At 45.6% G+C, this 15928-nt stretch overlaps 1 protein-coding gene across 9 annotated transcripts in view; it reads left to right on the top strand.

Annotated features, from left to right (window-relative positions):
* CBFA2T2 (CBFA2/RUNX1 partner transcriptional co-repressor 2) overlaps positions 1–15928 on the top strand; it is a 420340-nt gene that overhangs the window by 391346 nt on the left and 13066 nt on the right. For all 9 annotated transcript variants that reach the window (XM_029611021.1, XM_029611022.1, XM_029611016.1 and 6 more), the window contains 5 exons: positions 4301–4539; positions 5646–5734; positions 9836–10028; positions 10640–10708; positions 13020–13210. In XM_029611021.1, coding sequence (XP_029466881.1) covers positions 4301–4539; positions 5646–5734; positions 9836–10028; positions 10640–10708; positions 13020–13210 — 781 coding nt within the window. The remainder of the gene's footprint in view (positions 1–4300; positions 4540–5645; positions 5735–9835; positions 10029–10639; positions 10709–13019; positions 13211–15928) is intronic.

Here is a 15928-nt window from a genome sequence, read left to right as displayed (position 1 = left end):
CGGCTTCTCTGGCTCCGTAATTGGTTCGCTGACTCGTCTTCCAAGGCGCAGCTGAGCACGCTCCCTTTTAAAGGTAAGTTGCCTTTTGGCGAGGACCTGGAGCAGCTTATTAAATCCTTGGGTGAGAACAAGGTTCACAAACTACCTGAAGATCGTCCGAAACAGGCGAGAGCCTTCTTTCCTACACGCCCCCGATTCAGGGGTCAGCGGAGATATAATCCCAGGGGCGCCTTCTCTAGGGGAACTCCCTCCAGAACTCAGTCCAGGTCTCAGTCCTTTCGAGGCTGTCGTGCCTTCCGAGATGGTAATCCACAACGCCCCACGACCAAGCCCGCCTCCCAATGAGATTCCACCGGCCCATTCCTCCATTCCCAACTTAGGTGGTCGTCTATCTCGGTGCTTGGAGGAATGGGTCAAAATCACTTCGTTCCAGTGGATCCTCGAGATAATTGAGAGAGGCTACACTTTAGAATTTGCTCAAGACCTACCAGATCTGTACATAGTCTCATTGTGCGGGCATCGAAAGCGGGCCGCTGTATGTCAGACTCTCACCAGACTCCAGGGGCTGGGGGCTATAGTCCCAGTTCCTAAGGAGGAACAGGGCACCGGCCAGTATTCTATTTACTTCGTGGTTCCGAAAAAGGACTACTCCTTCCGCCCCATCTTGGACCTCAAGAGAGTCAACCGAGCCCTCAAAGTGCCCCACCTACGGATGGAAACTGAAGGGAAATTATAGCGGCTGTTCATCCTGGTGAATTTATGGCCTCTCTCGACTTGACGGAGTCCTACCTACACATACCGATCCGGGCCGAACATCAGAGGTATCTCCAATTCCACATCTTGGGGCAACACTTTCATTTCCGGGCTCTGCCTTTCGTTCTCACCACAGCACCACACACGTTTACCAAGGTTATGGTGGTGGTGGCGGCTGCCCTCTGGCGGGACGGAATCCTAGTCCACCCTTACCTGGATGATTGGCTAGTATGGGCCAAGTCGGAGACCCTATGCAAGCGGGCAGTGGACCGTGTCCTTGCTTGTCTCTCGTCTCTGGGATGGGTAGTCAATTTTTCCAAGAGCAATCTCCGACCTTCCCAGGTCTTAGAATTCCTAGGGGCTCGGTTTGATACCTGAGTCGGCAAGGTATTCCTGCCAGCTCTTGAGCGTTCAAGCTGATGGATCAAGTCCGAAACTTCCTTTCCATGCCTCTCCCCAAGGCATGGGACTACCTACAGGTCCTGGGAACCATGGCTTCCACTATCGACTTGGTCCCCTGGGCCTTTGTGCATATGCGTCCTTTACAGAAAGCTTTGCTATCCCGCTGGAAGCCGGTGTCAGAACAGTTTCGACGCCACTCCCGCTCTCCGACTCTATCATCAGCGACATACAATGGTGGCTATCACTCAAGCACCTTTTGAAAGGAATATCCCTTCAGACTCCGCAGTGGATTGTAGTCATGACTGATGCCAGCCTCTCTGGATGGGGAACAGTCTGCCAGTCACAGGCCACGCAGGGATACTGGTCCCCAGCCCAATCTCGCTGGCACATCAATCGCCTGGAGGCTCGGGCAGTACATCTGGCTCTCAGAGCATTTCTCCCGCTGCTTCGCCGAAGAGCAGTTCGGGTACTCTCAGACAACTGTACCACGGTGGCGTATATCAATCGCCAGGGGGGCACCAGGAGTCATCTGGTGGCCCTCGAGGCCAGCCAACTTTTTGTGTGGGCGGAGCGCCATCTGGAGTGCCTAGCAGCTTCTCGCATTGTGGGCAAGGAGAATGTTCAAGCTGATTTCTTGAGTTGACAGCATCTCGATCCGGGCGAGTGGGAGTTGTCCGAAGCAATGGATCTGATTGTCAACAGGTGGGGTCCTCCTCACCTGGATCTGATGGCAACCTTGGACAATGCCAAAGCTCTCCGGTTTTTCAGCCGCTGGAGGGAGCACTGCTCAGAAGGGGTAGATGCACTAGTCCTTCCTTGGCCACGCGACGTCCTTCTGTACGTGTTCCCGCCTTGGCCCCTGGTGGGAAAAGTGCTCAGAAGAATAGAACTTCACGGAGGTCCGGTCATTCTCATAGCTCCCAAGTGGCCCCACAGACTGTGGTTCGCGGATCTAGTAAACCTGTCGAGGGATGGCCCTCTTCGTCTCGGTCATCTTCAGTACCTGCTCCATCAGGGTTCTGTATTTTTAGACCAGGCGGACTGCTTCTGTCTAGTGGCCTGGCTTTTGAACGGCGGCGATTGAGGAAGAAGGGATATAGGGAGGACATCATATCCACTGTTTTGTGGGCCCGCAAGGCTTCTACTTTCCTTGCCTATGTCCAGGTTTGGAAGGTCTTCGAACTTGTCTGCACGGAATTGGGTGTCTCGGCGCATGCGGCCCCGGTTTCACTGGTTCTTTCTTTTCTCCAGCGCGGTCTCTCTAAGGGTCTATCGTTTGGTTCGCTCTGGGTACAAGTTTCTGCCCTCGGCTCTCTCTTGGGAAATCTTGAAGGTTATGCGGTTGCATCTCATCCAGATGTTGTCCGTTTCCTCAAGGGAGTTAAACATTTGAAGCCGCCGCTGCGTTCCACTTGTCCCTCGTGGAGCCTTAATTTGGTCCTCTGGGCTCACTGCCTAGCTCCCTTCGAGCCTGTCCACCGCTCTACTCTCAAGGATTTGACCCTTAAGATGGTGCTTTTAGTTTCTATTTGCTCTGCCAGACAGGTGTCGGAGATTCAGGCGTTGTTGTGTAGGGAGCCCTTCCTGTGTTTCTCGGACTCGGGGGGGTTTCTCTTAAGACTGTCCCGTCTTTCTTGCCGAAAGTTGTCTCTTCCTTTCATGTCAATCAGTCGGTGGAGCTTCCCTCGTTCTCTCCCGCAGATATTGCAAGTACGGTTGGGGATATCTACGCCGTCTGGATGTGAAACGCGTTCTCATGCGTTACCTTCAGGATACCAATGAATTCCGAGTTTCGGATCACTTTTTGTCTCATGGAGTGGGCCCAACCGGGGCAAACAGGCCTCTAAAACCATGATCTCTTGCTGGTTGAAGGAGGCGATCGCGTCTGCCTATTTCGGTTAGGGCCGGGCGGTTCCGGAGGGTCTGAAGGCTCATTCCTTGCGTTCTCAAGCTACTTCTTGGGCTGAAAGTCAATCGGTCTCTCCACAGGAGATAAGCAGGGCAGCTACGTGGAAGTCTCTGCATACTTTTGCTCTGCATTACTGCCTTGATGTTCAGGCGCCTGTCTTTGGTTCCTTTGGTCGGCAGGTACTTCAAGCGGGACTGTCTCGATCCCACCCTGTTTAGGGAAGCTCTGGTACATCCCATGGTCTGGACCGATCCGGGTACGTACAGGGAAAGGAAAATTAGTTCTTACCTGTTAATTTTCATTCCTGTAGTACCACGGATCAGTCCAGGCGCCCCTTCCCTTTACTTCCTGCTAGCCACTCGAAGCTTCCTCCCTTTTTTGCAGGATTCAGAGTGCATTTATTCTGTGATTATAATTAGAGGCACCGGAAGCATCTTTATGATGACCATGGACTTTTATGCAAGAGCGCTTATCTACAGAGTCCATCCAATGTTTACACTTGTTCATGTTTTTGAGTTCTCTGGTTGGTTGCTCGTGTTCTCTTGTTACTTGCTTGATTCCTTACTGTTTATTTTCTGCTTTGACAATGGTTTTACTGAAGGGCTGCAGGGTAGGCTCTGTCCTGATATAGGATACCCTTTCAGTTTTTGTCTGTCTTCATCTGCTGGACCGGAGGCTCAACCCATGGTCTGGACTGATCCGTGGTACTACAGGAACGAAAATTAGCAGGTAAGAACTAATTTTCCTATCAAGAAAATGTTTGCATAAATATTTTAGTAAAATAAGTAATGTAAATGAAGGGTCAAGGTGCCTTCCTCTCAGCTGGAGCAAGAAAGTAGGAGGAAAGAGCCACACCAAAATGAAGAGAGGAATCAGGATTAGAGAGTAAGTTAATGAGAATGTATGATTCCCATCCTGGCATACTCAACTACCCCAAGAGCTTTTGATTTTGGCCCCCCCAGGGCACACCATGCTGAAGGATTCCTGCACACATCCGGGCACACTTTCAACTATTCAAATAACGTTCTTATCCAACTACATCAAACATACCGTGGAGTGCCTTAATAAGATCCTCAAATTGTAAAAATACAAATTTTGTATTTCTTGACTCCAACTCGTACAGTTATGCAGTGAGAACCTTTGGCAGCCATTCACAACATGGGGATTTTTTTCCATTTTATAACTCCTCCTCCTCCTTCCCCTCTTCTTCCCTCTATTAATGTGCCTGTTGCACAGGAGAGAAGAAAACAGCTTTGAGCGAGACCCGATCCAGTCAGAGCCGCCTGCCAAGAGAGTCTGTACCATCAGCCCAGCGCCGCGGCATAGCCCAGCTCTGAGCCTGCCACTACAGTTCCACCCGACGCCTCCCCCGCTGCAGCACTACAGCCTGGAGGATATCCCAGCCCCGCAACTGTACCGAGACCCCGCCAAGGTGCTGGAGCACCGGGAGCCCAGAGATCGGCACCACAATCCAGGTGAGCTGGGACTCTGGTACGTAGCTTCTAACATGGTAACACGGAAACTGGTTTTTCCAACGTGGTCAACGTTCTGCACGTTCTCCCTTCAGCAGCTCCTTGTGTTGTGTATATCCCGCCCATCACATTTTCCCCAGAAACAATGAGATTAAAAACACATTTGAAAGAGATCCTTTTCTCATTTTGCAAGCCTTTATGGTTAGCCCTTTAATTTTGGAATACCAGAAGAGCAGATCATTACTGCTCGGTTAGGAAGCAGAGTAAACCATCCCAATCAGTGTGGACCTAGCCACAAAAATACGTAGCTGCCAGAAGGAAGGATTCTGATTCTGCCTGCAGCCACACACACATCCATAAATAGATGGGATTGGTGTGGTCATTATAAGTCTGCAAGTTAAAAAAAAAAAATGGCAGTCCCTTAGTTTTAGGGTTGTAAGTACCACCTGAAGGAAATTGCTCCTGTTTTTAGATGTCTTTAATTTGGAAGATATTTGTCAGTTTTGCTTGGAGAATTATAATAACCATATTTATTTTTGGGTGGCACAGGGGAGGAAAGCAGGATTCTCTAAAGGTTAATACCTTTTTATTGGCCCAACAGAGAAATTAGTCAAAAACGATGATGCTTATGAGCTTTCGAGATCATTCGCATCTCTTCTGATATGTGGATGTATTGGGACATGTGTGCTCTGAAAAACCCTTGCAGGTCATTTTCAGCTTATTTGTGGGTCCAAAAAGAGAGACCACAATGTGCAACATAAAGTAGTAAATGAGAGCAGATAAAGACTAACCTGGTCAAAGAAGGCAGATATCTGTAATTTAGGAATTTAAAGGCACTGAGAGCTGCATACAGTGCCACAGAACACAAGACTGGGGATTTTACAGCTATAGTTAGCCTGATAGTGTGACTTGGGGTAAATTGCAGGCCGGAGGCCCTGCTGTCCTGGCTGGGAGTGTTGCTGGTATCAGTTGGAGGACTGAGCCATGTATTGATCTTGTGGCACCACCTGGTGGCCAGCAGCAGTCTGGTTTTTTTTTTTTCCTAGTAATTTAAAATTAAGATGATTTTTCTTTTTTTTTTTTTTTTGGTGTTTTATTGAATTGAATAGGTGGCATAAATGGAGGGTATCGGGATGAGCTGGTGGATCATCGTCTGACTGAAAAAGAATGGGCAGATGAATGGAAACATCTGGATCATGTAAGACCCCGATAAGAGGCTGTGCCTGTGCCAGTGGGAAGGGGGGGGGGGGGGGGTGAAAGCAAGTTACATGATTTCCTTGGTAACATGATGGGCATTATATATATCTCTCTCTCTCCAGATTTTGAGACACATTATGCATTGCACAGTTTATTAGGCGTGATGGGGTAAATAAGTTGCAGTAAATGTGATAAATGAAATGCATTGCACTGCCTTTTTATTACATCCTTCCCATCCACGAGAAAGTCCTAGAACATTCAGTTTAAAATCATTAGCATGCTGCCTACCCTCTGATTCATGTCCTGGTAAAGAAAATGTAATGCAATAAAGTGAGGAGGAGGAGGGAGATGTAACCTTTAAAGTAAGAAACTTAGGGAGAACTGATTGCTGAGGGTTCCAGAAGTTAATGGAGGCTAAACATACCGGGCCTGAGTTTCAAAATCATTTATGCGCGTAAAACATGGTTTTATTATGTGCATAAAGGGACATTTTAAAATTGCCCAGAGGCCTAGAAACAATTCCAGGCAATCATCTGTGTGGGTGGGTCCATCTCCATAAGGATATCTGGAATCCCTAAAAGTCCATATGGCTCTTCCAGTCCCTGGGCTTCCTGATCAGTTTTGACAAGCCCAACCTGGTTCCCAGAATTGAATTCATAGGATAGACTCACTTCAGGAAAAAGTGTTTTTCCTTGTCGAGAGAGCCATATTTCTAATGGGCCTAGTAAGGACCTTGCTTTAACAGAACAGAGTATAAACAAGGTTAGTCCTGGTCCTTCTCAGACACATGGCGGTTTCAGTACATATGGTTCCCCTGACTCATCTGCACATGCAGGACCTTCAATGGGCTCTCTAGAGCCAATAAGATCAGCTCTATCAATCATTATCACACCGAGTTTGTGTCTTCTGGGATGAGAATGTCCTTTCAGTAGTGGATAAATCCAAAAGTTTTGAAGGTGGCAGTCTCACTATGCATCCCACCTCATTAAGTGACTCTGTCTACCGACAGCTCCACCAAGGGTTGAGGTCTCACATTGGTATTATGTAATTCCAAGGATTGTGGTCCCCAGTGGAGAGTCATTTGCAAATCAACCATCTGGAGCTGTGAGCCATATGAGGGCTTCTGGGAAAGAAATATTAATCCAGACAAACAAATGGACATGTTCTATATAAAGAAGCAGGGGAGTATGGGCTTTCAAGTACTCTTCCAAAAGGCCATCTGAATCTGGTTGTGGGCAGATGATGTGGAAATCCAAAATATGTTGGCGGACTGCTTCTGCAACTATTATAAATATACGAATGGTCCTTGGATCCAGAAATAGCAGATGGTCAATGTGTTCACTTCAAACATCAACAGAAAGGTGTCTTGGGCAGCAGATCTCGAACTTATGACCCCAGAAGTTCAGTGCCAGGAGATCTTGCAGTGGAGCCACAGGAACAATGGCTCGGCAAGAATCCCTCAGAAACCATGAAGCCAAAAGAGCTTTAGAGAGACTTGCCTCCAGCAGCTTCCTGTTGGACCAGCATTAGGTGTGTCCTGAATGCTGTAAATAAGCCCGAGCCTGACATACCTTTGCTGGTCCAGAAGTTTTCATAGAGTTTTTTGTTCTGTGATATCTTGTTGCGCCTGGCACCTGCTTCATTTCTGGTCCTTGATTTCCACTCTGGTCTTCAGCTCCTCTCCTGGGTCCTGCTCAGATTCCGGCTTTCCACTCCACTTGGTAAGTCCTGGAAGCTGCCTGCATCCAAGGGCCCAACCTGCAGGGAACGGAGATGATCCAGGCAGAAGACATCAGTTCCGGACCACTTGACCTCTCTAATTTACATCCCTGCCCCTGGTATCTTCTCTTGTCCATAGCAGAGAGGGCTATGACAGAAGGTCAGAAACTTCAGTTCTATGTGTCTGAGCAGTTATAGATGAACTCTTGATGCTTTTCTGATAAACAGAAGCATCTGGTCTACTCTGTGAATGCCACTAATTTCGCTGATCACCAAAAGGTCCTTCATGAAAATGCAAGGATAATCCTGGTAGCACAGCCTGGCCACAGCAAGTATTGTGTCCATTTCATGTCCATTTATCAATTAAGTCTCTGATTCCATTGGGGATATCTCCAAGAATCATCACTCAGGACAGCAGGCCATGTCATCCAAATCTGCAATTGTTGGCCTTCATAGCCTGGATTTTGAATGTGTAGTAGTTTCCTCGTCATGCTGTCTGAAAGAGGTGGAGGACATCCTGAATTTGGCTAGAAAGCCTTCATCCAGAAGATCCTACAGTTTAAGTAGAAAAGGTTCTCAACATGTTGTGGGACCAGCCTTCTGGATCTCACCTCCTGTGACCTGAGGAACTCGTTTCAGTATCTGTTCTTCCTGTCCTTCGGACTTAGCACCTCTTCAGTAAAACTTTATCTCTGTGCCATTGCAGCATATCACTAGCAGGTGAGGTTCTGATCTCTCTTCACCCTATAGAATTCAAGTTCATGAAGGTAGTGTAACATTTCAGACCTCTGGTCAATAAGCCTCTACTACTGTATGACCTCATAGAGGTCCTTGCTCAAAATCATGAAACCTCCATTTGATCCTCTCGAGTCAGTGAACTTGAAATTTCTCACCTAGAAAGTGTTGCTTCTCGTGGTTGTTATATCAGCATGAAGAATAAGTGAACAATAGATTCTGTTTTCATATTCACCTCAATATTTTTCACAATAGGGTGGTTCTAAGAACTCACCCCGAGTCCCTTCTGAAAGCGATATCTGCATTCCACTTTAATCCAAGGTACTGTGCTTCCTACATTACTTCCAAGACCGTATGTGCATAAAGGAGAGCTGGCTCTTCTCACCATGAAACGTACGAGAGCTTTGACATATTTCCTAAAGAATACTTAACCTCACCATCCTAGCTTCTCACCTGTCCATGTCTTTTGATCCCAATAAATTGGGAAAGGCAATTGCTTAACAAATTTTGTCTAATTGGCTAGTGGTTTGTATAGCACACTGTTATATGCTATCTGGTTTACAGATTACTCAGCTAGGGACTCCCCACACATAATGGCCTGCTTGTTGATGGAGAAAACAAGTTTGCTTACCTATAAACAGGGCTCTCCCTAGAAGGCAGGATGAATTTGTCATTCTTTATACCCAAGCGCTTCCCTGGAGAGTCGACTGCCTTGCTAAAGCTTAATCTCTGAAAAAAAATTAAAAGGCTCACAAAGCAGCATGGTGCACAGGAACTCTCGCACATGCTCAGTAAAGTCTTGACCTCTGAGAACTGGGTCTATGACAATGCCGTCGGATGACATCATATGTGTGTAAATTCTAATTCATCCTGCTGCCTATGGGGAACTCTGTTTACAGGTAAGCAAACTTAACTTTACTGGTGCTAAAAGAGAAGAGAAAACGAAATAACCCTTTAAAAAAAAAAAGACCTCATTCCTTTTCAATTTACACATTACTCTTTTGAGATTTCAATGTTTGATATACAGTGCAGAGATCATTAGAGACTGTATTCATCCCTCTACGTGGTACCCTCAGCCTTATGGCAGAACATTTGGCATAGTGGCTTTCCACTAAGCCATGCTAGCACTCAGGGAGCTGCCAGCTCTGTGTGTCAGTAGGTAACACTGCTCAGGAAGTTCTGGGATCTGGGTGGACTATGACCGTCCGAGTCTGCCTTGGTATATTGAGAAGGGCCCTATCAGTTCATGCTGAGAGACCACGATTAATCCTCTTCTTCAAGAGTTAAAATGAATGTTGATATTCCCTAAAAGACACCAAAGAAATTACCTGACATAGCAATCTTTGGAGCATTGCCTGCTTGTGTCACTGGTCTTTGAGGATGAGGAGGTCCTCCTTGTATTTGAACTTGCTGCATTACTTCTAGTTACACAGTTGGTCGTCAGGTTCTGTTGCCCGCTGAATGTTCTAAACACACACAGTCTTGTTCAAATGCCCCTTGTACCTGCTTTTTATTATTGACCGCTAAGAATATATCTGCTTTGCGTATGAAGTTGCTTGAGTTTCAACGGCAGAATTTTCCACACTCTTATACTGAATTGTAAAAAAAAAAAAAAAATTTAAAGCAAACAGTGGTTGTCTTGGCTTAGGTGCTGAACTGCATTATGGAGATGGTGGAGAAGACCAGGCGCTCCATGGCGGTGCTGCGGCGCTGTCAGGAGGCAGATCGTGAGGAGCTCCACTACTGGAAGAGGCGCTGCAGCGAGAACACGGAGAGCAGGAAAGGGGGCGAGTTCGTCTCTAGGCAGCACAGTCCTGGGAGCTCGGACTCCATGAGCAGTGGTAAGGAGGCCCATGCCAGCAGCACTGCACGAAGGAATCTAAACCAGGCCACATCTGGGAATTGTACACAATGTTTAAAGCTTTAGAGAGAAGAATATGAAATCTGTGGCCTGACTAGCCTGTTCCTTATGATCTGGAAGCAGGTGATCACTTTCGCTGGTTTAGCATTCTTGTTTTGGGTCTACTATCACTATCGTTTCAGGCCATGGATTGGACACTGCTTCTTACAGCCTGAGCACAATATTGTCTGGACTAGTTTTAAGTAGCTCTCTGTTTTTATGGGTTGGATACTGGTCTGTACTGCTGAAAACTTTACGTGATTCTGAATGTAATGCGAAAAATTCCTTTCATTGATGGGTTTGCTGTGCAGCCTGTACCGTAATATAATATAATGGTACTCGTGCACGGATTTATTGTGGTGCTTAACTATTAGTGTAAAGCACAATCCAGAGAATTAACAGCAGTGAACTCGCTGTGAATATGTGATTCTCTGCAGCAGTTACAGCTTTTCAGATTTTTGTTTTTTAATAAATGCTAAATGTGGGAAAATAAAACAGAACCATGAGTCATTAGACTACAATGTGACCACCTCCTGTGTGTCATCTCTGCAGATTCGCAGCGGGAGTTCAGCGGTCGGACAGGAACAGGCTACGTAACGGAAGAAATCTGGAAGAAAGCTGGTAAGGAGCCATGGTATCTTCTCACTATACTAGATTACTATTCGAGGCAGGAGAGGAGGAGAGGGAACACAGAACAGCAAGTGCAGGGTAGCTTCCAGAGCTTTCTGTGTACTGAGCAGGCCAGACAAACGCTATATGGACTATGGCAGCGTCTCTTCAGTGCTAATGGTGCTGTATGTGTTCCTGTTCCATAACTACAAACCTTCAGAAATATATGCTAACAGCGCCAGAATTAGAGCCGGATTACTGTAGAGATACATTTTGTATTAGTGAATGGGAAGAAGCATAAGTTGATCTCTACGTAGTAACGTAATATATGTCAGCAGATAAAGAGCAATTGGTTCTTTCATTTTGCCCAAATTCTCCGGTGTATATGCTCTTAACTACCAGCTATATTTCGGCCACCAGCTGTAGAAGCTTGAAGGCTTGTGGGATATCGCTCCTAACGGAAGTCAGGTTTGATTATTTTATTAAAAAAAAATAATAATTCTATCCCCACAGTCCAACATACTTGACTTCCTCTTGGTTCTTTGCCATCCTGGATAAACGGGTGTACAGGTTTCTATACTTAATCTAGTACCTAGACTCTTCTCCTCCCCATATCTCATTGTCAAGCTTTATAATAGCCTAAACAGCTGAATACGTGTTAGGGCAGTTTTAGTAGTCTGTGCACTATCAAGCTGTGGAATCTGTTGCCAGAGGAGGTAGGTGATCAAGGTGACAAGCATGTCTGGGTTTAAAAGAGGTTTGGACTAGTTCCTGGAGGAAAAGTCCATAAAACACTATGATCCAGGTAGCCTAAGGAAATCTATTGCTATCCCTGGGATCTGCCAGGTACTTGCTACCTGGATTGGCCACTGTCAGAGACCTGGATGCTGGGCTCAATGAAGCTTGGTCTGATCCAGCATGGCACTTCTTCTTTATAGCCCCTTGTCCTTGCTGTATGATACATGACCGCCACTAACTTGTTGCGCAACTACTTGTTTGTTTCTGGAGCATTGTGGCCTGCATTGTTGCTGCCTTGTGCTTTCTTATTTTATATTTTAAAATGTTTCTATGTACTTTCTCACACCTGGTAGTTTCCTCCTCCTCCTTTGGGCTCCTAGCTCAGTTGGAAGCAGGGCTGGGATCTGGCTCCATGAGCTTTTAGTCACAGCTACTCTGGAATTTTCCTTTATCTGTTATGTCCCTTCCCAACTTGCTTAGCCCAGTTATTGCAGTGCTAGTCAGCCAGGATCCATGCACCGGGAATCCTTCTGGATCCTTGCAATCATGGGCTCTAAATCTGACCTTGAGGTGTCGCTTTTTTCATTGCTGTTCGAGTCTTATCTGACTTGCAGCATTTCATGCCTGATTGAACACTTTAGTAACATTTTCAGTTTTTCACTAACAGAGGTGAATATTTTCATTAAGAAAAGGTGGATGATAGATGAGACCAGGTGGTGGTCACTCAGCCCATACACCAACTGGCTTGCTGACACCTTATAATATTTCTTCAATTCTGTACCCTTTTGTTTAAAAAGTTATTCTCTCATTGTATTGTTATTGGGACATTATTTGGCTGTTTTGTCTTTACGTCTAAATATTGTGCTTACAAAATTCATATGCATGAAACTGAAATAAAATGCATTGTATGATTTAGGAAAATTAGGTACTAGCAGATTTGTGCGCAAGTTTTGGTACCCAGACATTTTCCATGTGATGTCTGACATATTTTAGTGCTGTTTTCCCTCTCAGAGGAGTTGTGACCTTGGCAGAGTGCCTTGCTGGTGTGTTGCTCTGGGTCAGCGCCATCACGGGTTGACCTAGTGCCAGAGATTTCCAAACAGCATGAGTTGCTCACATGCAGTGCCATAATTTTCCCCTGCACGGCCATGCTGCACAGTATGATCCTTGCTATTTGCCAGCAGGAAGAGTTTTAATTCTTGTCTTCAAGGATGCAAAGTCAGGGTTCTTTATAAGTGAAAAATACTAATTAGGTTTTTATATTTCCTTTTATGTTAAGGATGTGTGTACTTATCCTCCTATTTTACTGTATATTTGATTACAGTCTGAGGAAATGGTGGGAGGTGGTGATGGTCTTCAACATTATACTGTGGATATATTAATATTGTTTAGTTTATAGTTTATTAAAATTCTTTATATACTCCAATCTCATAGTCACATCAATTAAAAAAAATAAAATATATATATATCAGTAAACATCTAAATTCACAACAAAAAAACTCAAAACAGTACGATCATCCATACTCTGCTCTCATAAAAAAAAAAAAAATACTAAACTCACATTGGTTTTCTCTGACCTTGTTAGAGGAAGCTGTGAATGAGGTGAAGCGGCAGGCCATGTCAGAGGTACAGAAGGCTGTAGCTGAAGCAGAGCACAAAGCCTTTGAAATGATTGCTTCAGAGAGAGCCAGAATGGAGCAAACCATAGCAGATGCAAAACGCCAGGCCACTGAGGATGCATTCCTAATCATTAATGAACAGGAGGAGTCCACAGAGGTAGGTGGCTGTTGGAGAAAGGTGACTTCAGCACTGTATGCTATTGTGACACATTGCGGGGAGCTGGAAGGGAGAAGGGGAGGGAGGAGCAGGCCATAGTGCTGTAATACAACTTGGGAGGAGGCGGCACTGCGTACTGCTGTACCTCACCCTAAGTAGGGGTAGGGGAAGGAGGCAGAATGGCATGCAGCAGTAACATACTGGTGGGAGGGGGAAGAGGCAGTACAGCATAATGCAGTTTCACACCCCAGTGGGGGGGGGGGGGGGGGAAGAGGCAGCGGCAGCATGGTGTAGTAGGATAACACACTGAGGTGGGGGGGGTGGAGTAACAGGCAGCATAGTGTATTGCACTAAAATACCCCATGGAGAATTTTAGTGCAGTACAGCATGGAAGACAGTATAGCGTGCTGCAGTGACCTGCCCTGGCAGAGGAGGGAAGGCACATGCTATACTGTGGTAACATGCACTGGGAGGAGGACATACTGCAGTAAAACACCCCAAGCTAGTATTCATGTTTAAGGGAAGGGGCATACCAAACTGGGATTTATGTGGAAGGATATGATGATATATGGATGCAGTATTCTTCAGAGTTACTTCTAACACTACACTGTGATGACTCTAGAATAAGTATTTGGCTTCTGGAAGGATGCTGAATCTGTGCTCTATGACAGAATAGAAATATTCTGACTCGCTTGCTTTTGTCAGGTTCTCCTCTCTGGAAATTGCTTCTGTGTTAGTGGGCAAGCTGGGCTTCCCTGATCCATCTCACTTTTGCCCCTCAGAAGAAGCAGCTGTTTAATCCATGACTTCACCCCAGTTTAAAGGCCAGCTGCCCCATCACATGATAGCAGGATGTGTGGTACAAATCATGGACTCCTGCAAAATATGGCTTGCATTTCCTTTTGACTCTGCTTCGTGGTCTCTTCATATAATGGTGGCACTATATATTCCCTTAAGTTATGCACATAGTATAGATCAGAATTTTTAAAGCAGAATTTCAAGGTAATAAATTACATTTTGTACGAGTAAGCAACCTCCATGGAGAAAGATAGCTTTTAGTATGGTAACAGTTTTCCTTTTATATAAATTGAATGTGTGCAGATTCTTGCTACTATGCTTCCTCCCTCCTGCACCCAGTATCTGGAAGAAAGCGGAGAAAACTAGACAGGGCAGTCCTGTTTACTTTTTTGTGTGTTTATTGTGGCGATGATGGTGCCCCTGGTGGCAGGTCCTCAGCGGTGACTTCAAGCTCGGGGCTAATTATCAAGGACTGCTTCCACAAAGTCCTTTATAGCAGATCCCTTCTTGAAGTTTCTCCCAGGAGACAGGAGTAGAGGATAACCATAAGGCAAGGAGGCTATGGGTCAGCACCACTTGTGAGGGAAGGTTCTCGTACAACTAGGCCCCTGAGACCAAACTTCCCTCATTCTCCACTAGAGTAAGGGTCACCCCCCGGGCAGCCCTTTAAAACAACATATTACATTCAGGCAGAAGCTTCTTATGTATTGAAGTTTATTAATTAAACAAAACTCCACAGAAAGGAAAAACACTCAACATAAACAGTATTACCAGACCTGCATTACCAAGCAGTAACTGGGAGCTTGCGGGTTTGATACCCTTTAAGCCCTGATTCACTAATCCCCCAAAACATCCAAGCTTCTCACTCTGAATTTCTAGTATATGTTCCCCTGCACAACATGTGGGCAAAGTAGGTTTTCCCCCCCAGTACCTTATACTTCCCCCAAGCATAACACAGTACTGAAACCTCCCCCACTGCAGGAACGTCTCCTTAGGCCAGCTGCCAGGTCCTAATTACCTCTTTTCCTCCAGCTGACTTCATTAAGTAAAACTACTCTTTTCACTGCCACAAGCTCCCCTGGCTTGTACAGTCCTAAAACCATTTTATATTCTTCCTTTTTACCTTATACTTCGTTCCAAACCCCACAATAAGCATTCTCCACATTTGCATAAGCCTTCCTACCGCAGCTTCTTCAACGCCACCGGAGCTAATCCCTCTACTTAACCCTCAAGGCACTGCTGACGACACTTATGCATATCCCCTGTTACACAGCCCTTAAGAGTGAAGGAATCCTGTTAGAGCTGACGTAGCCTTTAGTGGAAAAGGGTCTACCTGGGCACCATCCCCCTGCCTCAGGCTTTAGATGTTACTTGCCTTGCCTTCCCTCCAGCTCTCCTCTCTCCTCCTTTGGAAGGCTACTCTCTTTATGTCAGATAGAGTGCCCCTCCCTAGGAAGAAACCGCCCTTGTGTTTCCCTGCCCCCAACCCTTCCTGAGGCTGACTACCAGGGCACCTGGGAAATGTAGTTTCCTTCCTGCAAAGTAACAGTCCCTTTGAGGAAAACACCTCAAAGTTATACAGCACAGAGACTCCGCTCTGGCTCAACTCATCACATTATATATTTTTATTGTATTCACAATTTTTACATATTTCCTTTTAGTTCGTACAACTTTAACTCATCTGGGAGGATATTACTACCATATTGTAGAACATAGTTAATCTAATGATATAACAAAAAGCTTAGCACCTGGGATACATAATCTAGAGGTTTTCATATTTCCTGAAATTTTCAAAGTCTGTTGTTTTTGTATGTCAGTCATACCATATTCCACCAAGTAGATATGGAACTATGAAGTGGATTTTCAAAAACTTGCTGGATGGCTAAGAGATCCATCTAATTTTACACAACTATCTTTCGT

This window comes from Rhinatrema bivittatum, chromosome 8 (genome assembly GCF_901001135.1).
Source record: "Rhinatrema bivittatum chromosome 8, aRhiBiv1.1, whole genome shotgun sequence".
NCBI lineage: Eukaryota > Metazoa > Chordata > Amphibia > Gymnophiona > Rhinatrematidae > Rhinatrema > Rhinatrema bivittatum.
This window is presented reverse-complemented; position numbering and strand designations above follow the sequence as displayed.